Source organism: Schistocerca americana, chromosome 7, assembly GCF_021461395.2.
Source record: "Schistocerca americana isolate TAMUIC-IGC-003095 chromosome 7, iqSchAmer2.1, whole genome shotgun sequence".
Classification (NCBI taxonomy): domain Eukaryota; kingdom Metazoa; phylum Arthropoda; class Insecta; order Orthoptera; family Acrididae; genus Schistocerca; species Schistocerca americana.
Genome location: NC_060125.1, coordinates 231543775 through 231566045, shown reverse-complemented (window position 1 = coordinate 231566045; position 22271 = coordinate 231543775). Strand labels below are relative to the sequence as shown.

Genomic DNA, 22271 nt, shown 5'->3' with positions numbered 1-22271 from the left:
TGTGACCAACAGGTGGTTAGGTGGGAGGAGCGAGGATCAGTGGCTGGGCCATCTGTGAAAGCAGCCATGTCATTTACCAGCTCTGCTGCAAGCACTGCACAGCTCTTTATATTTGTACGACTACCAACTAGCATTCCACCAGGATGAACAGCCACTGCCAAACTGTGGCCAAGAACAAAGTAGACCACCCTGTTGCAGTTGAACATAACATGCTTGATTTTAATGGCTGCTTCACTACCCGAGCGATCTGGATCCTCCCCTCCACCACCAGATTTTCTGAATTGCAAAGATGGGAGTTTTCCTTACAACAAATTCTCCACTCCTGTAATCATTCCAGTCTTGACCTACAGTAACACACAGCCACCACACCCTCTACCCAACAGTTTCTACCTCCTCTGCCTTACAATCTCCTCCCCATTCCTGTCTCCCTCCCTCTTTGTTTGCCACCCTCTGCCAATGCACCTGGTCATCTTTCCCCACTCCTCTCCTCTTTGTTCCTTCTTTCTCCCACCTCCCCATTCCATCTCCCCATCCCACCTTCTGACACTGCTGATAGACATGGTACTCTGGATGACTTTTCCATAACTTTTCCCATTTTGTAAATCTCTCCAGCCCCTTTCCTTCTTCACTCTTTCTTTCACTTCTTCCACTTCAACCCTTCTGCCAGAAGAAGGAGGCAATGGCTCCAAAAGCTCATGTGTTTCCCTGCCAGATGGTGAGTAACTTATCTAACCTGTTATATTGAGTAATAAAAGAGTTACAGATCACAGCCCACTTGCAGCTGGAAGACAGTTCCTTAGGGGTTGGCAAATAATATAAAACTACTGCATGGAAACATTTATAAGGGCACATTGAAAAGATTGTTAATTACAAGATGTTTATACTTACTCAAGGATTTGGAACTTCATTATTGATAGGACTGCTTCTGTATATTGCAGTATATTCAAGGTGATAAATGTTTATACAGTAGTATCTAAGGTGCTACTTTCTGAATACTCATTCTATGCATGGATGGTATCATTGTTGTAAATGAAATGAACTATGTCCAAAACAGAAATCAGAAATTCACTCTGTATATTCACTTTAAACTCACCACTGGATTGTATGACATAAACTTCAAACTCGTTGTTTCCATATGCTCAGAGACTCGGTTCACCAGTCTATGCCACTGCCCATTTAAATGAAAACTTGTCACTTGAATCTGTTGTAGAGCAAAAGTGGTCTGTACTACAGTAGAAATGAAAGTGAGTATATGACTTCACAAATATAACTCCACAAATATAACTCGTGGCACTGCTGCTATGTATGCAACCATTGGACATGATGATTATTATGTACAACTGCAGAGACCAGAACCCATATTCACAATTTGTCATGCCCCAAAAAAAACACAAATAGTGCACTTTTTGATTGCAGGGACACAGCAGTGACATTGCTCGGTACTCTGTTTTTGTTTGACAGAGCACATATGTTTCCTCATCTTGGAGGTGGAATAAACAAGAATAGAATCATTTTCTTTTATTGAACTTTTATCCAGACACCACTCTTCCTCTTAAGGAGCACATTTTCATTTGTATATACTGCATTGCTTAATTTTTGTCTTACACCCACCACAGTCTCACAAAACACAGATTCATTAGAGACCATCTGATCCAGACACTTGGCCATTTTCACACTGTCATTGCTCCTTTACTACAGCAAGACCACACATTCAACTTCTGTACTAAGCCACAACTAGCCTTACACTCTCCCACATGCTTCAGTAAGAGAGAACAGACCAATGAGTAGGAAGTGACCACAGCACCACTGTTCCCAGATTCATTGCAATCACAGAATTGTAGCAGGAAGGAAGGGGTGCCTTGCTTTCTAATGTATGCAAGCCACAATGTTAGAGTCATACTTACTCCATTTCTGATCTCTAGTCCAAGACTGTAAAGATATAAGATATTATGAATAAAAACATTATTATTATTATTATTATTATTATTATTATTATTATTATTAAAAGTTTTAACTATTATCAGAAGGCATGTGTTTTTTGTGTTTTACAGTTACTAATTGTGTCAAATGGAGCATATGGAAAGCGAATGAAGACTATCTGTGATACTGCAGAGATTCCTGCAGATCTCCTTGACTTTCCAGAAGACGGTGCTTTTGATGTAAAGAAAGTAAGTCCATAGATTATATAAAAATAAGAGATTATAATTCAGCTCCATAAAGTTCATAATATATTTATAATAACAGTTCCCCACAACTTATAAATATATGACTTTGAAAATTCAGTGTGAGAAATGTAACTTTCTGCTACTGACTTGGAGGAATGTTTACTGAATAATGAGGAATATAAATCCCATAATGCCCAAAATATTAAAAGTCCAATTACAGCAGAGGCCCATTAATCTGAACCCTGGCATCTGAACGTTTGGTTAATCCAAACATGAAAAACGTTATTCTAAGTGTGAAAAACTGTGCAGTAAACTGCTGTACATACACACTATTTTAATTTACACAGGACAGTAAAGATGTATTCGAAAAATTGACAATAAAACATTAGGTTTAAAAAATGCATAACAATGAAAGAAAATCTGTCAAACTTACTAAAATACATCAGATATTTTATCCTTACTTTTTAGATGACAAAAACTCAGTCATTGTATTTTGGTGTAATGAAGATAGTCTGTTATGTGACACATAGTTGCGCCATCATCTCATAAACATCAAATTGGCAGGTGTAGCAGTGGGTTGTTGCTCCAAATAACGTAGCATGAGGTCAGGGACCTGTGCTGTGTCACTGTGTGGCACCAGCTCTCCTTTGTCACTTTCAGGCTCATTGACACTTCCGTCACAGTAGTCCACTTCTTCCTGGTCTTGAGTCACAGCAGCAACTAAAGCAGCATCAGTAAGGTTCTCCACACATGCCTCATCTGCTGTCATCAACTCATCTACATCTCCTTCACTATCTTCTACACATCCAGGGATTGTCTGTAGCGTTTGTAGTAGATTTTCCTCTTCATTTTCAGCTAGGTTGTCCTGAAATTCAAGAGATGTCCACAGCTTTCTCCACAATTTTCTGAGAGTATTTTCTGAAATATTCTGACATGCCTCAGTGGCCCAATAAACAACATCCTTCACACTCATCTTTTTTATTTTGTCCACTAAAGGAATGCTATCATCTTGAATCAGCATTCTTAAAAATTGTTTTCTGTAAATCAGTTCTAATGTTTGCAGTACACCCCGATCCATCGGCTGTAGAAGTTGTGTAACATTTGGCGGCATAAACTTTGCCACAATTTCTCCATCACATAATTCCTCAGTGTTGGGGTGAGATGGTGTGATATCAGACAAAAGGACTGCACAGGGAGACAAATGATTTTCCTTAGAAAACCATTGAACAGAGGGAACAAACTGGCCGTGAAACCATTCTTTGAACAGCTTACCATTCACCCATGCTTTTTTTCTGGTTGCGATAATATATGGGCAAGGACTTCATGTTGCAGTTTTTAAAAGCTCTGGACCTAGCAGATTTTCTGATCAGCATTAAAGGCAGCTCGTGATAACCAGCAGCATTGCTGTATGCTAATAAAGTCACATGATCTTTGCACATTTTAAAACCAGAAGCATGTTCTTCTGCTTTTGATGCCAGGCTTTTTGTCAGCAATTCCCTAAAATTAAGGCCAGTCTCATCAGTGTTATAAATTTGTTGGGGAGAATACTGTCCCTCTCTTATCATTTTTTCAAACTCACCCCAGTATTCCTTTGCTGCATCATTGTCAGAAGAAAGCTTCTCTCCAGTAATTGTTAGCTGACGGATTCCATGAGGTTTTTTGAATCTGTCCAACCAACCCATACTCAAACTAAAAGACTCATCACCATTCACTAACTCGTTCAGGTAAACAGCCTTCTCCTGACCAGTGCTCCACTCAAACAAGTTTCCCTTTCTCTTTCCTGCATAAACCAAAGGAAAAGAGCTTCACCCACTTTATCGTACTGGGGCTGTTTCAAAGTCTGCCATATTTTGAGTGTTTTTCCTGAAGATGTTGCACAGTACTGTTCAAGCTTCACTCTGTTCTTCTTCCAATCCCAAATGGTTGCTTTACCAACACCCAGTTCCATTGCCAGTTTAGATACATTCTCACCATCGTCTATCTGCTCCAAAGCATTCAGTTTTTCTTTGAGAGTTCATGTTGTATGTTTCTTTTTACTCATGACAAAAATATGTACACCACTACACCTGAACAAACACAATTCAACTGTTATGCATGCCAGGGATTGATAACTAACATAACCAAGTGCTTTGCAAGCCAACTGACAGTGCACTGACCTCAGACACTACAAAGGTCTCAACAAGGGCAGGGAGTGAGAGTGAGCCATTGTTCCCACACTTGTTCCCATTTGTTACCATGGTGTACCTACTTATCTACTTGGTATACTTCATTCTCGAAACTCGTCACCATAATTCCAGCTAATCCGAACAAATTGGTAATCTGAACAAGATCTGGTCCCAATTAGTTCGGATTAACAGGACTCTACTGTATTACCATATTTCTTTCTTTAAACAAAGAACTCTAGAATAATAGAGAATGAGGATGAACAACCATTCTAAAATTACCTTTCTTCAATCCTATAAGCAATGGGTAGTGCACCCTGAAAAGAAGACCACAGGTTTCACCCTTCTTGAGCTACAGATAGACAATGGAATTATGGTTAACCAGATGTGAGGAAAATTAAAGTAAGGAAATGAGAAGTTAGATATGGTGATTAAAAAATTAGATAAATGAAATGTCGTGTGGCTAGGGCCTCCCGTCGGGTAGACCGTACGCCTGGTGCAGGTCTTTCGATTTGACGCCACTTCGGTGACCTGCGCGTCGATGGGGATGAAATGATGATGATTAGGACAACACAACACCCAGTCCCTGAGCGGAGAAAATCTCCGACCCAGCCGGGAATCGAACCCGGGCCCTGAGGATTGACAGTCTGTCACGCTGACCACTCAGCTACCGGGGCGGACAAAAAATTAGATAAAGATCATATCCTGAAGTTATGAAAAAGGTCTTGTAGTCAAACTAACAGCAATAAAGATGAAGTGAAAATAAATCTCTCATACATTTTTGACAAGCTTGCTTTAAATTGGGTGTTCAAACCAGTCCTTGAGTTGATGACAGCTTTTACCTTTTATTCTGAATACATCTTCCTGGATACAATATAATTTAACTCTTATTAGTGTTACCTACCTTTAAGCCCTGCTTCTACTTAATTTTATCCTCATCTATTTAAGGGGAGAGGAAGATTTTAACTGTGCGAATTAAGTGCAGGATTCAAAGTTGTATCAGGGTATGTTTAAGAAAGAATTAATTTTTTGTCACTTTATATGTGTCTATCTAACTATCATAAAATAAGGATGTGTGGAGAATAGGAACACAGAACAAAAAACAGCATTCACACTAGCTTTCAGGCAGTCCGCTATAGTTGAGCGCTTGGCTTTTCCTTATTTTATGTGCTACTCCATCCAGAGATTTCTGCATATTGTTCCTCCTGCAAGTTCTCTATAAAGATTCTAACTGAGTTATAACTTACCATTCTGTCATTACCGTTCTTCCATTTTAGCATTATAACAAGCTAAATCATTTATTTTCTATTTTTCAAGTAAACCACTAAAAGTAGTTAAATATAACGACTACTGCCTGTTACACATGTCCTTCAACCCTCATCAGGAACTGCACTGTTGGATATCATGATAGTAGATCTTCTTCATGAATTCTGCATTATTGAAAATCAACATTAACAACCCCATAAATAATGAATCTACAGTTATGTCTGGAAAACCTTCCTTCCAAACACTGTGTAGTAGTTCAAACTAAGTAGTTTAAACTATGTGTGATAGCTAAGTTGTGGATTCCATTTTATGTGCAATATTTCAAAGATTGACTCAGCTGCCCCCGTCAGGTGCTGGGAGCTGGAGCTGAGGCAGCAAGTGTGCATAACAACTCATCTTGCATCATCTGCATAAGGCAACTGGGTCAGTCCTCAAAAAATTGTTCATGAAATGGAATCAAAAACTCAGCCTGCACTGGAAAGCATGCTATTAACCTTATTCCCAAACCTTTGATGACACTGAAAATATTTCCTGCTGGTGATGACTGTTACACTGTCAGTACTACTAGCTTGTGTGTTCCCAGGTCTGCTGTTGTGGCAAAGCTGTGAAAGAATGTCCAATATACTGTATAATCACTAACCTGTAGGCCTGTGATGTAGCACTAGATGTTGCGTATACAGCAAAAAGGGTTCACATATAACATTAGACAACTCACTGCCAACATCTACATCTACATCTATGCCCTGCAAACTGCTGTGAAGAGCATGGCAGAGTGTACATCCCATTGTACCAATTATTAGTGTTTCTTCCTGTTCCATTCACATGTGGATCATGCAAAAAATGATTGTTTGGATGACTCTGCGAGTGCTGTAATTATTCTAATCTTATGCTCATGATTCCTATGTGAGCGGTTTAAGTATATTCCTAGAGTCATCATTTAAAGCCAATTCTTAAAAATTTGTTAGTAGACTGTCTCAGGATAGTTTACATTTATCTTCCAGAGTCTGCCAGTTCAGTTTCTGTAGCATCTCTGTGATACTCTACCATAGATCAAACAAATCTGTGACCATCCATGATGTCCTTCTCAGTAGATGTTCAATATTTCCTGTTAGTGCTATTTGGTATGTGTCCCACACACCTGAGCAGTATTCTAGAACTGGACACATGATTGATTTGTAAACAATCTCCTTTGTAGACCAGTTGTACTTCCTCAGTATTCTACAGTTGAGCCTATGTGGTCATTCCATTTCATATTCCTACAAAGTGTTACACCCAGGTATTTGTACGAGATGGCCGGTTCCAAAAGTGACTCATTGCTATTATAGTCATATGATACCATGCTTTTTGTTTTCTCAGGTGCACAGTTTTACATTTTTGATCATTTGAAAAAAGCTGCCAATCTTTGCATCACTTTGAAATCTTTGTCAAGATCTGACTGAATATTTACACAGCTTCTTTCAGACAGTACTTCATTATAGATAATTACATCATCTGAAAAAGCCTGAGTTTACTATTAATATTGTCTGTAAGGTCATTAAGATACAACATGAACAGCAGGGGTCACAACACACAACCCTGGGCCACACCTGAAGTTACTTCTACATGCACCCCGGTTCCCAGAACTCTTGAAGATAGATACTGACTGTGGATATTGTATCACAGACACAACCCCTTTGACTGTTCAGAGGTGTCACTAAACCCACCCAGCCAGCCGCTGTGGCCGAGTGACCCTAGGTGCTTCAGCCTGGAACCGCACAACAGCTATGGTCGCAGGTTCCAATCCTGCCTCAGGCATGGATGTGTGTGATGTCCTTAGGTTAGTTAGGTTTAAGTAGTTCTAAGTTTTAGGGGACTGATGACCTCAGATTTTAAGTCCCATAGTTGTCAGAGCCATTTGAACCAAACCCACCCAAACATGTAAACAACTGTGCATGAGCATCACCTATTAGACGGAGGCGATCCAACAGCCGATCAGTTCCAGTCATTCCACGAAGAAGGAGGTACACGGATCGTGTTGTCTGTAGTTCAACCATGCCTATATGGTCAATACTGTGGTTCGATCATGTCCACATTGTTACTTTGTGCCAGGAAGGTCTCTCAACAAGGGAAGTGTCCAGGCACCTCAGATTGAACCAAAGCTATCTGCGCTATCTGACCATGACATGCAACACCTAACAATAAATCTTGAAAATTGTCAGGGTAAAACATCTATCAGAACTGAGTACAGAAGGCCAATAAAACAGTCAAAAACTGAGAAATTTAGGAAAGAGCTCAAAGAAATTATTTGGACGGATGTTTACAGAATCCAAGATACAAATGGAAAATACAAAACATTCATTAATAAAGTTATTACCTGATTTGAAAATTGTTTTCCCCTGAAGGTAACTCAAATTAAGCAGAAGTCTAATAAGAAACCATGGATCACACAAGATAAAGATATCATGTGAGGCAAAAAGGAAACACTATCTGATATGTAGGGACACCTTTGATACTAGCATCATAGCTCATTACAATAATTACTGCAAAATATTGAAGAACATTATCCAGAAATCTAAACACCTGCATTATGAGAAGAAGATAAATACATCCAGCAATAAAATAAAAACAATATTAAGTCAGAGACAGGTAGGACCAGACATGAGGAGGAACAAATAGTTCTAAAAATAAATGAAACCCTCATAACAAACACATGTTGTGTTGCAAACCATTTAAACAAGTATTTTGTCTCTGTTACTGATAGCATGGGGTTGTCAGGTTCAGTAAATAATGCAATGGAATATCTGAGACCAGTGCACACAAACAATCTCGGTAAAATTGGATTGACACTTACTTCACCCAAATAAATAGAATCCATCATAAAGTCCTTGAAATCAAAGCATTCTAGTGGTTATTTGTGTAATCAATCACTTATCACAGGAACATTCCTGGACTGGCTTAAATATGCTGAAGTTATATCTCTCCACAAGAAAGGGGACAAAGAAATGCCGTCAAATTACTAACCGATCTCACTTTTGCCAGCTTTTTCAAATATCTTTGAAAAGGTTATGTTCAATCTTCTACTTAAGCACCTTAGTGAAAAGAACATACTGTCAAAGTCACAGCCGACTGGAGTGGCCAAGAGATTCTAAGCGCTACAGTCCAGAACCGCGTGACTGCTACAGTCACAGGTTCGAATCCTGCCTCGGACATGGATGTGTGTGATGTCCTTAGGTTGGTTAGGTTTAAGTAGTTCTAAGTTCTAGGGGACTGATGACCACAGTAGTTAAGTCCCATAGTGCTCAGAGCCATTTAAACAATTTTTTTGTCAAAGTCACAGTTTGGGTTTCTTAAGGGTTCTGATATTGAGAAGGCTATTTACACTTACAGAGAAAATGTCCTTAATTCATTAGACGACAAATTAGAGGCAACTGGCATATTCTGCGATCTGTCAAAGGCTTTTGACTGTGTGGATCACAGTGTTCTTTTAAGTAAATTAAAATATTATGGCATCAATGGTAGTGCTGCAAAGTGGTTTCAGCCATATCTTACTAAAAGAAAACAAAGGGTGTCATTACGTAACACTTCAGCAGTATGCAATCAGACATCATCTGACTGGGAAGAAATTACATGTGGTGTTCCCCAAGGTTCCATACTAGGTCCAGGTTCCATACTAGGTCCACTACTTTTTCTTGTGTATATTAGTGACCTGACATCTGTTACATTACCAGATGCCAAATTGGTCTTATTTGCAGATGATACAAGCATTGCAATAAATAGTAAATCAAATATAAATTTAGAAAGGGGAGCTAATCAAATTTTTACTGACATTAATAAGTGGTTCATAGCCAATTCATGTCCTTCAGGATAATGACATCGCTTGACTAGAGTGGCCAGTGTGTTCTCCAGACATGAACCCTTTCAAACATGCCTGTGATAGGTTGAAAATGGCTGTCTATGGACGACATGACCCAACAACCACTCTGAGGGATCTACACCAAATCGCCATTGAGGAGTGTGGCAATCTGGACCAACAGTGCCTTGATGAACTTGTGGATTGTATGCCGCAATGGATACAGGCATGCATCAATGTAAGAGGACATGCTACTAGGTATTAGAAGTACCAGTATGTACAGCAATCTGGACCACCACCTTTGAAAGTCTCACTATGTGGTGGTACAACATTCAAAGTAGTTTTTTCATGAGCAATACACAGGGCGGAAAGGATGTTTATGTTGAACTCTATTCCAATTTACTGTATAGGTTCCAGAACTCTCGGAACCAAGGTGATGCAAAACTTTTTTTGATGTGTGTATAATGATGACTAGCCATCCAAGATAACATGTTGCATCCTCCCTACCAAAAAATCCTCAAGCCATCCACATATTTCACCTGAAACTCCATATGATTGCACTTTTGACAATAAGCATAGGTATGATACTGAGTCAAATGCTTTTCGGAAATCGATAAATACTGCATCCACCTAACTAACTTGACCCAAAGCATTCAGTATGTCATGTAAGAAAAGTGCTACCTGGGTTTCACATGTTCGATGTTTTTAGAGTCTCTGCTGGTTGGCATGGAAGAGGTCACTCTGTTTGAGAAATTCATTTGTTTGAGCTCAGAATAAGTTCTAAGATTCAACAACAAATATGTGTCAAGGATATTGAACAGTAGTTTTGTGGATTACTTCTACTACCCTTGTTGTAGATGGATATGACTATGCTTTTTTCCAAGAACTGGGCATAGTTTTTAGTTTGAAGGATCTACAATAGATTATAGTTAGAAGAGGGAATAACTCAGCCATAAATTTGATATAGAATGTAATAGAGATTCCATTGGGTCCTGGAACTTTATTCAGTTTTAACAGTTTCAGGTGTTTCTCAATACTGCTTACACTAATACTTATTTCACTCACCTTTTCAGTGGTTCACCCACATCAACCATTAATCAATAATGACACCATAGAATTCTCTACTTCTTTAAGAATTGAATTACCAAGTTTAAGGGAGATATTTTTAGTCTTTGCAGTTTTACTTGCTTGTAACTGTATGTATGTATGCTGTCTTATTTCCATTTACAAATAAATTGTTTTCACTGAAATATTTGTAAACCACCCTTTAAAAAAAGCAGAAGCAATTGATTTCATTTCTTCTTTTACTGTATCACTTTTTACTGTAAACATTATTACATTCTCACCTCCTGCTGATGTCATACCATTTATACACAAAATGAAAAGATGGGGTTCCAGATCTGTTCCCTGAGATACACCAAACTTGACTAGTTAAAAGTTAGAGCACACAGATACAGTAGTGCCACTGGTCTTATACTTGTAGACGCTGCTCTCTGTTTTCCACAAATGATTTTATGTCAGCTGCCTTTTCCTGATACAACAACAGTTTAGTTTGTGTATTAGTCTGTTGTGACTCACATAATCAAATGTGTTGGAGAGATCGAGGAAAACTCCACAGACTTCCATTATTAATACACCGAACCAATAACATTGGCTTCATAAGTAGCAATGTCTGTGGTGATACACCTACATTTTCTAAAACCATGCGGTGCCTCTGTTACTATGTTATTCTTCACTATAAAATGTAATATTCTATTGTTCAAGACAATTTCCACAATTTTAGATAAGGTAGGTGTGACAGTAATTGGCTTACAGTTTGCACAATTCTTCTTACCACAACCCTCATAAATAGACACAACCTTTCTCTTGTTCAGGTATTTAGGAAACATCCCATTTCCTGAAGGTAAGTTTATTAAGTCAGTCAGAGATTTTACTAACCGATGAGCACAGGGATTTTGCTACACAAGTTGATATTCTATCATGACCTCCTGTGATATTTGGGCTTTGAAGAGTGTATTATTTTTCTACTTCTGATACACTTGCTGCCAACAAAAAAAAAATACAATCTGTGGCATTGGGTATGCTATTTATATTTCTTGATTTTTTTTTGTGAACTATATGTTTCTTTTATGAATTTTTCCACTACACTGACATAACGTTGATTAAAAATGCTGCTGATGACATTTGGACCTCTACATTCCCTCCCCTCTTTCTCTAAAATTATATTACTGCTATGCATCTTTCCTATTGGATTCTTTCCTACACCAATTTACACTGAGCTGACAAAAGCCATGGGACACTTCATAATATCATGTCAGACCTGCTTTTGCCTGGGGTAGTGCAGCAGTTAGATGTGGCACGGACTCTACAAGCTGATGGAAGTCCCCTGCAGAAATATTGAGCCACATTGCCTCTATAGCCATTTATGATTGTGAAAGTGTTTCTGATGCAAGATTTTGTGCATAAACTAACCTCTCAGTTATGTCCCAGAAATGTTTAGTGGGATTCATGTTGGGCAAGATTAATGGCCAAATCACTCACTCAAATTGTCCATAATGTTCTTTGCACCAGATGCGAACAATTGTGGCCTGGTGACATGGCATAAAAATTACATTGTTTGGGAACATGATGTCCATGAATGTCTGCAAATGATATCCAAGTAGCCAACATAACAATTTCCAGTCAATGATCAGTTCAGTAGGACCAGAGGACCCAGTCCGTTCCATGTAAACACAGCCCACACCGTTATGGAGCCACAACCAGCTTGCACATTACCTTGTTTAAAACTTGGGTCCATGGCTTCATGGGGTCTGTTCTACACTCAAACCCTATCATTAGCTCTTACCAACTGAAACAGGGACTCGTCTGACCAGACACAGTTTTCCAGTCACCTAAGGTCCAACTTATGAGGTCAGAAGCCCAGGAGAGGTGCTGCAGCTGATGTCCTGATGTTAGCAAAGGCACTCCCATCAGCTGTCTGCTGCCATAACCCATTAAAAACATATTTTATGACACTGTCCTAATAAATACGAGGTGTGTTTTTTAAGTAAGTACCGTATTGAAATTAAAAAAAGACATGCTAAGATATCTCAGTAATTTTATTTTTACATGAAAGCCTGTACCCTAATCTACACATTGACACCATTACAGTCTGATTCTTCCTTGTTTCATTGTGTACTGAGTGTTTAAGATGCCTCTGATAATCATGAGACCCGCCAACTGTGAAGTACGGGCTGTTATAAGATTTCTTAGTGCTAAAGGCCTAAAAGTGATCGATATTCACCATTAGATCTGTGCAGTTTACAGAAAAACATTATGAGTGATGGAATGGTAAGAAAGTGGGTGAGAGCGTTTAAAGATGGCCACACAAATGTGCATGATGAACAACAGAGTGGGCATCCTTTGGTCGTTAATGAAAGTTTGGTGCAGGAAGTGGACAATAAGGTGAGAGAAAACAGGGGCTTTACGATTTCCTCCTTGTGGAATGACTTTCCTAATGTTTCTCATAGTGTTTTGTATGGCACTGTGACCGAGTACTTGAATTACCGAAATTGTGCACACGTTGGGTACCAAAAATGTTGATGGATGTGCACAAAACCAAACGTTTAGACAGTGCATTGACTTTCCTTGAGCGGTACCACAATGACAGTGATGATTTCTTAAGCCAAATTGTTATGAACAATGAAACATAGGCGGCCTACATCACACCAGAATCAAAGCAACAGATCATGGAAGTTGAGCAAGGGCACTGTTTTGCTGCAAGACAATGCCTGTCTGCATGTTGCGAATCAGAACAAAGATTTCATCACATCTTTTCGATGGGAAACTCTAGATCATCCTACGTACAGTCCCGATCTTGGGCCCCGTGACTACCATCTGTTCTTGCACTTGAAGAAACACCTGGGCAGTCAGCGTCTTCAAGACAATGACGAAGTCAAAACAGTGGTGATGCAGTGGTTAACATGTCAGGCAGCAGACTTCTATGAGGAGGGTATTCAAACACTGGTACAATGTTATGACAAGTGCTTAAATATTGATGGAAATTATGTAGAAAAGTAGATTAAGGTACAGGCTTTCATGTAAAAATAAAGTTATTGAGATATCTTAGCACGTCTCTTTTTAATTTCAAAACAGTACTTACTTAAAAAACACACCTCGTACATTCATCACACATCCTACATTGATTTCTGCAGTAATTTCATGCAGTATTGCTTGTATTTTAGCACTGACACTACACATATGCCACTGCTCTCAGTCATTAAGCAAAGACCATCACCCACTGTGTTGTCTGTGGTGAGAGGAATACTGATTTCCAAAATGGAATGTCAACCTTTTGACACAAATCACCCGAGTACAAATGTCAGCTCTGCCAACGGACTGCTCTTTTATAGCTTGTGTACATGATACTGCCGCCATCTATTTTTATATGTGCATATGACAATCCCATGACACCTTTTGTAAGCTCAGTGTATGTGGGACCACACAGTCTTAGAAATGGTTTGGAAGCTGAAATTTCATTTTGGTAAAAACTGTATTTAGTTCCTCTCATTATTCTAGTACAGGCTCTCTTTTTCATACTACTGGTAAAAATATGTTAAATGTTACCAGATTCAAGTTAGTTTCTTACTTCTGTAGAGATAATATGATGAAAGGAGGAGTTGACACATTCGCCAGAAACTGTTTTAATTTCAAGAATATTGATATTAATAAATTTTGCTCAGAGCAGCACTTAGAAGTGAGTCCAACAAAAGTAGTATTTCATAATAAGTCCTTTATAATAGTAAGTATATACAGAGCACCTTCAGGAAACTTTAACCTCTTCAAAAAAATCTGGAAACTCTATTGTCCCATCTCACAGTAAAAAACAAGGAAATAGTGGTTGCTGGTGATTTTAATGTGGATTTATTGCAAAGCTCTGTCAGAGAAGAATTGTTGCAATCAGTAATACTATCATTCAATTTAATTCCTACTGTGGACTTTGTAACTAAGGTATGTAAATGCTCTGAGACTACTGTTGATAATATCTTTGTAGACAAATCTAGGGAAAAAGTCATATCACAAAACCAACAGTAAATGAGCTATCTGATCATGACATGCAGCATCTTATGTTAAAAGTTGAAACTTGTCAGCATATAAAATTTATTAAATCTGAGCACAGGAGGGTAATAAATAAGTGAAAAATTCAGAATTATAGGGGACTGCTCAAAGACATGAACTGGTAATATGTTTACAACACTTCTGACTTGAATGGAAAGTACAAAGCATTCATTAATAACGTTATTTCCTCTTTTAAATGTTGTTACCCTCTAAAGGTAACTCAAAAAATGGAAGCCTAAAAATAAACCATGGATTACACAAGGAATTAAGATCTCATGTGGGACAGAAAGGAGACTGTATCTAATATCTAGGAACTGCTCTGATGTTATCATTGTAGTACATTACAAAGAATACTGCAAAATAGTGAAGCAAGTAATCCAGAAATATAAGCAGCTTTATTATGAGAAAAAGATAATTACACCAGGCAATAAAATAAAAACTATATGGGATATAGCAAAGGCAGAGATAGGTTGGGCTAAAAAGGAAGAGTAACAGGTAGCTCCAAAACAAATGACACACTAGGAACAAGTGAACATAGAGTTACAAACCTCTTCAATGAATACTTTGTTTCTGTTACTGACAGCTTAAGGTTATCAGGTTCAATAAACAATGCAATGGAGTATCTGAGACCAGTCTTTACAAATAACTTCAGTAAAATGGAAATGACATTCACATCTCCCAACAAAGTAGCATCCATCATAAAATCCTTAAAATCAAAGTATTCTAGTGGTTATAACACCTCAATGAAGTAATCAAATAGTGCTCATGTGAGTTGAGTTCCATCTTAAGCTATTTGTGCAATCAGTCTCTTATCAGTGGAACATTTCCAGACTGGCTAAAATGTGCTGAAGTTAAGCTTCTTTACAAGAAGGCAGTTAGGGAGGTACCACAAACTATTGATCAATTTCACTTGTGCCAGCTATTTGGAAAGGTTGTGTTCAAGCATCTCCTTAACCATCTGATTGCAAATAATATATTGCCCAAGTCACAGTTTGTATTTCTTAAGGTTTCTGATATAGAGAAACATGTTTACACTTACTTTGAGAATGTAGTTAATTCACTAGATAATAAATTAGGGGCTACTGGCATTTTCTGTGACCTGTCAAAGCCTTTGAATGTGTACACCACAGCATTCTCTTAAGTAAATTGGAACATTATGGTGTCACTGGCAGTGCTGTGAAATGGTTTGAGTTTATCTAACAGAAATCAAAGGGTGTCATTGCGAAATACTGTGTAGTAAGCAGTCAGTCTTCATCTGATTAGGAATTAATTACATGTGGTTTTCCTTAAGATTTCATCTTGTGTCACTTGCTTTTTCTTGTGTTCATTAATGACCTCTCACCTGTTACATTGCCAGATGCTAAGTTTGTTTTATTTGCCAGTGATACAAACATTGCAACAAATGGCAAGTCAAGTACAGACTACTAATCAAATTTTCATTTTAATAAATGGTTTAAAGCTAATTCACTGTCATTAAACTTTGAAAAGATCCACTATATGCAGCTGAGATTTTGTAAGAGATTTCCTTCCAGCACTGGTATAACATATGAAGACATGCAAATCAGAGAGGTTGATAGTGTTAAATTTCTGTGAGTACAACTCGATAATAAATTCAGTTGGGAAGGGCATACCACAGAATTGCTGAAGTGCCTCAACAAGTCTGTATTTGCAGGGTGAATGATGTCAGATGTAGGAGATATAAATACAAAAAACTTGTGTACTTTGCCTACTTTCGTTCTATCGTGTCATAAGGGATCATATTCTGGGGTAACTTGTCAAACCGAGCAAAAGTTTTTATAAAGTGCAAAAGCATATAATAATACTCATTTGTGGTGTAAATTCAAGAACATCATGTAGAGCTCTTCAAGGAACTGAGTATTCTAACTACTGCTTCTCAATATATTTATTCCTTAATGATTTTTGTTGCAATTAATATGTCTCTGTTTCCAACCGATAGCTCAATACGCACTATCAGTACTAGGAATAATAACAAACTACATAAAGACCTAAAATCACTTACCTTGGCCAAAAAAGGGGTCCAGTATTCAGGAACATACATTTTCAATAAATTGCCAGCAACCATTAAAACATGGTTACAGATAAAGCACGATTTAAACAGAGTCTAAATGACTTTTTGGTAGGCAACTCCTTCTACTCTACAAATGAACATTTTAACAATATTATGAGAAGGAAAGTTGCTACTCACCATTCAGCACAAGTGCTGAGTTGCGGATAGGCACAACAAAAAGATTTTCACACTTGAATCTTTCGGCCAATGGCCTTTGTCAACAACTGACACACACATCCGCATGCATGCATGCGCATGCGCGCCCACACACACACACACACACACACACACACACACACACACACATTCACTCAAATGCAACTCACACACACGACTGCAGTCTCAGGCAACTGAAACCACATTGCGTGCAGCAACAGCAGTGGATGATAGGAGTGGGGGAAAGGAGGAGGCTATGGCAGGGCAGGGGAGTGATAGTATGGTGGGGTCGGCAGACAGTGAAGTGCTGCAGTTTCGATGGAGGGCAGGAGAGAAGGTGGGAGGGATCGGGGAGGTGGGGGGGAGGGGGGGTAGCGGAAAAGGAGAGAAATAAATAAAAAAATAATAAAATAAAAAAATAAATAAAAAAAGACTGGGTGTGATGGGGGAATGACAGCTGTGTTGTGCTGAAATGGGAGCAGGGAAGGGGCTGGATGGGTGAGGACAGTGACTAACAAAGGTTGAGGCCAGGAGGGTTACGAGAACATATGATATATTGCAGGGAATGTTCCCATTTTCGCAATTCAGAAAAGCTGGTGTTGGTAGGAAGGATCCATATGGCACAGGCTGTGAAGCAGTCATTGAAATGAAGGATGTCATGTTTGGCAGCGTGTGCAGCAATAGAGGGGTCCACTTGTTTCTTGGCCACAGTTTGTCATTGGCCATTCATGCGGACAGACAGACTGTTGGTTATCATGCCTACATAGAATGCAGCACAGTGTTTGCAGCTTAGCTTATAGACCACATGACTGGTTTCACAAGTAGCCCTACTTTTGATGGGATAGGTGAATTTAGTGACCGGACTGGAGTAGGTGGTGGTGGGAGGATGAATGGGACAGGTCTTGAATCTAGGTCTATTACAGGGGTATGAGCCATGAGGTAAGGGATTGGGAGCAGGGTTTGTGTAAGGATGGATGAGTATATTGTATAGATTCAGTGGACGGCAGAATAAAACTTTGGGAGGGGTGGGAAGGATAGTGGGTATGACATTTCTCATTTCAGGGCACGACGAGAGGTAATCGAAAACCTGGCGGAGAATGTAATTCAGTTGCCCCAGTCCTGGGTAGGACTGAGTTACGAGGGGAATGTTCCTCTGTGGCCGGACTGTGGGACTTTGGGAGGTGGTGGGAGACTGGAAAGATAAGGCACGGGAGATTTGTTTTTGTACAAAGTTGGGAGGATAATTACGGTCAGTCAAGGCTTCACTGAAACCCTCTGTATATTTCAAGAGGGACTGATTGTCACTAGAGATGCGATGACCCTGGGTGGCTAGGCTGTATTGAAGTGACTTCGTCATATGGAATGGGTGGCAGTTGTCAAATTGGAGGTACTGCTAGTGGTTAGTAGGTTTGATATGGGCAGAGGTGCTGATGTAGCCATCTATGAGGTGAAGGTCAACATCTAGGAAGGTGGCTTGTTGGGTTGAGTAGGACCAGATGAAGCAAATAGGGGAGAAGTTGTTGAGGCTCTGGAGGAATGTGGATAGGGTGTCTTCACCTTCAGTCCAGATAACAAAGATGTCATAAATGAATCTGAACCAGGTGAGAGGTTTAGGATTCTGAGTGTTTAGTAAGGATTCCTCTAGATGGCCCTCGAAGACGTTGGCATTGGGTGGTGCCATGCGGGTGCCATTAGCCGTACCCCGGATTTGTTTGTAGGTAATACCTTCAAAGGAGAAGTAATTGTGGGTGAGGATACAGTTGGTCATGATGACTAGGAAGAAGGTTGTCGGTTTGGAATCCATCGGGCATTGGGAAAGGTAATGTCCAATAGTGGTAAGGCAATAGTGACGAGCAGGGCACCGTATGCTAAAGGGACAGGAACTGTGGAGAGTCGGTGGAGGAAATGGTTGGTATATTTTATATAGGAGGGTAGGTTCTGGGTAGTAGGTTGAAGGTGCTGGTCTACGAGAGCAGAGATTCTCTCAGTGGGGGACAGTAACCGGTCACAGCGGAACAATGGAGCAATGGAGCATCCTGGGTGGTTAGGTTAATGGACTTTAGGAAGCATGTAAAAGGGAGGAGTGCAGAGAGTGACAGGGGTGAGTAGAGAGATGGAGTCCAAGGGGACGTTCTGGGATGGGCCTAAGGATTTGAGTAGTGACTGGAGATCCTGCTGGATTACTGGATTGGGGTCACTGTGGCAAGGTTTGTAGGTGGAAGTATTTGACAGCTGGTGGAGTCCTTCCGTCAGGTAATCCTTGCAGTTCAGAACAACAGTGTGGAGCCTGGTAGGATTACAATGTCAGGATCAGATTTTAGATGTTGGACTGCAGTTCTTTTTGCAGATGTAAGGTTAGTCTGCATGTTGAGGGATTTGGGGAATGATGGTGAGGCAAGGTTTGTGGTTAAGGAACTCTGGAAAGTTAACAGGGGGTGGTTTGGGGGCATTTGGGGAGGATCACGGTTGGATGGAGGATTGAAATGACTTAGGCAAGATTCAATTTTGGTCTTTGGTTGAGTCTGATTGCACTGGTGCTGATGCTCGCAGTGTGGTTTCAATTGCATGAGTGTGTGTGTACACGTGTGTGTCTATTGTTGACAGAGGCCATTGGCCAAAAGCTTTAAGTTTCAAAATCTTTTTGTTGTGCCTATCTGTGACTCAGCATCTCCACTATATGGTGAGTAACAACTTTGCTTCTCATAATATTGCTACGTTCCATCCTGGATATCCATTGTTTGAACATCTTAACAGAGCTGTTAGACCACCTTATGTAAAAATATCCATTATATATCAGTTTTGACTGCATTTGGTCATAACAGTCAAAATTAGGTGCTTTGTGTATGATAAATTTCTTAAAATTGCATAACTATGTTTCATTACCCCCCCAAGAACCATGGACCTTGCCCGTTGGTGGAGAGCCTTGCGTGCCTCTGCGATACAGATAGCCGTACCGTAGGTGCAACCACAACGGAGGGGTATCTGTTGAGAGGCCAGACAAACGTGTCATTCTTGAAGAGGGGCGGCAGCCTTTTCAGTAGTTGCAGGGGCAACAGTCTGGATGATTGACTGATCTGGCCTTGTAACGCTAACCAAAACGGCCTTGCTGTGCTGGTATTGCAAACACTGCAAGGGGAAACTACAGCCGTAATTTTTCCCGAGCGCATGCAGCTTTACTGTATGATTAAATGATGATGGTGTCCTCTTGGGTAAAATATTCCGGAGGTAAAATAGTACCCCATTTGGATCTCCGGGCGGGGACTACTCAGGAGGACATCGTTATCAGGAGAAAGAAAAGTGGTGTTCTACGGATCGGAGCGTGGAATGTCAGATCCCTTAATCGGGCAGGTAGGTTAGAAAATTTAAAAAGGGAAATGGATAGGTTGAAGTTAGATATAGTGGGAATTAGTGAAGTTCGGTGGCAGGAGGAACAAGACTTTTGGTCAGGTAAATACAGGGTTATAAATACAAAATCAAATAGGGATAATGCAGGAGTCGGTTTAATAATGAATAAAAAAATAGGGGTGCAGGTAAGCTACTACAAACAGCATAGTGAACACATTATTGTGGCCAAGATAGACATGAAGCCCACGCCTACTACAGTAGTACAAGTTTATATGCCAACTAGCTCTGCAGATGATGAAGAAATTGAAGAAATGTATGATCAAATAAAAGAAATTATTCAGGTAGTGAAGGGAGACGAAGATTTAATAGTCATGGGTGACTGGAATTCAGTAGTAGGAAAAGGAAGAGAAGGAAATGTAGTAGGTGAATATGGATTGGGGGAGAGAAATGAAAGAGGAAGCCACCTGGTAGAATTCTGTACAGAGCATACCTTAATCATAGCTAACACCTGGTTCATCATAAAAGAAGGTTGTATACATGGAAGAAGCCTGGAGATACTGACAGGTTTCAGATAGATTATATAATGGTAAGACAGAGATTTAGGAACCAGGTTTTAAATTGTAAGACATTTCCAGGTGCAGATGTGGACTCTGACCACAATCTATTGGTTATGAACTGTAGATTAAAACTGAATAAACTGCAAAAAGGTGGGAAGTTAAGGAGATGGGACCTGGATAAACTGAAAGAACCAGAGGTTGTGCAGGGTTCCAGGAAGGGCATAAGGGAAAAATTGACAGGAATGGGGGAAAGAAATACAGTAGAAGAAGAACGGGTAGCTTTGAGGAATGAAATAGTGAAGGCAGCCCAGTATCAAGTAGGTAAAAAGACGAGGGCTAGTAGAAATCGTTGGACAACAGAAGAGATATTGAATTTAATTGATGAAAGGAGAAATAATAAAAATGCAGTAAATGAAGCAGGCAAAAAGGAATACAAACACCTCAAAAATGAGATTGACAGGAAGTGCAAAATGGCTAAGAAGGGATGGCTAGAGGACAAATGTAAGGATGTAGAGGCTTATCTCACTAGGGGTAAGATAGATACTGCCTACAGGCAAATTAAAGAGACCTTTGGAAAAAATTGAACCACTTGTATGAATATCAAAAGCTCAGATGGAAACCCAGTTCTAAGCAATGAAGGGAAAGCAGAAAGTTGGAAGGAGTATATAGAGGGTCTATACAAGGGCGATGTACTTGAGGACAATATTATGGAAATGGAAGAGGATGTAGATGAATATGAAATTGGAGATACGATACTGCGTGAAGAGTTTGACAGAGCACTGAAAGACCTGAGTCGAAACAAGGCCCCGGGAGTAGACAGCATTCCATTAGAACTACTGACAGCCTTGGGAGAGCCAGTCCTGACAAAACTCTACCATCTCGTGAGAAAGATGTATGAGACAGGCGAAATACCCTCAGACTTCAAGAAGAATATAATAATTCCAATCCCAAAGCAAGCAGGTTCTGACAGATGTCAAAGGTACTGAACAATCAGTTTAATATGTCACGGATGCAAAATACTAACGCGAATTCTTTACAGACGAATGGAAAAACTGGTAAAAGCCGACCTCGATGAAGATCAGTTTGGATTCCGTAGAAATGTTGGAACACGTGAGGCAATTCTGCCCCTACGACTTATCTTAGAAGCTAGATTAAGGAAAGGCAAACCTACGTTTCTAGCATTTGTAGACTTAGAAAGCTTTTGACACTGTTGACTGGAATACTCTCTTTCAAATTCTGAAGGCGGCAGGGGTGAAATACAGGGAGCGAAAGGCTATTTACAATTTGTACAGGAACCAGATGGCAGTTATAAGAGTTGAGGGACATGATAGGGGAGCAGTGGTTGGGGAGGGAGTGAGACAGGGTTGTAGCCTATCCCCGATGCTATTCAATCTGTATATTGAGCCAGCAGTAAAGGAAACAAAAGAAAAATTCAGAGCAGGTATTAAAATCCATGGAGAAGAAATTAAAACTTTGAGGTTCACCGATGACATTGTAATTCTGTCAGAGACAGCAAAGGACTTAGAAGAGCAGTTGAACAGAATGGATAGTGTCTTGAAAGGAGGATATAAGATGAATATCAATAAAAGCAAAACGAGGATAATGGAATGTAGTCGAATTAAGTCG

General features: G+C 39.6%; 1 protein-coding gene across 1 annotated transcript in view; it reads left to right on the top strand.

Annotated features, from left to right (window-relative positions):
- The window catches only part of LOC124622209 (2-aminoethylphosphonate--pyruvate transaminase-like), a 112255-nt gene that overhangs the window by 68946 nt on the left and 21038 nt on the right, over positions 1-22271 (top strand). The window contains exon 4 of the mRNA XM_047147856.1: positions 2052-2168. Coding sequence (XP_047003812.1) covers positions 2052-2168 — 117 coding nt within the window. The remainder of the gene's footprint in view (positions 1-2051; positions 2169-22271) is intronic.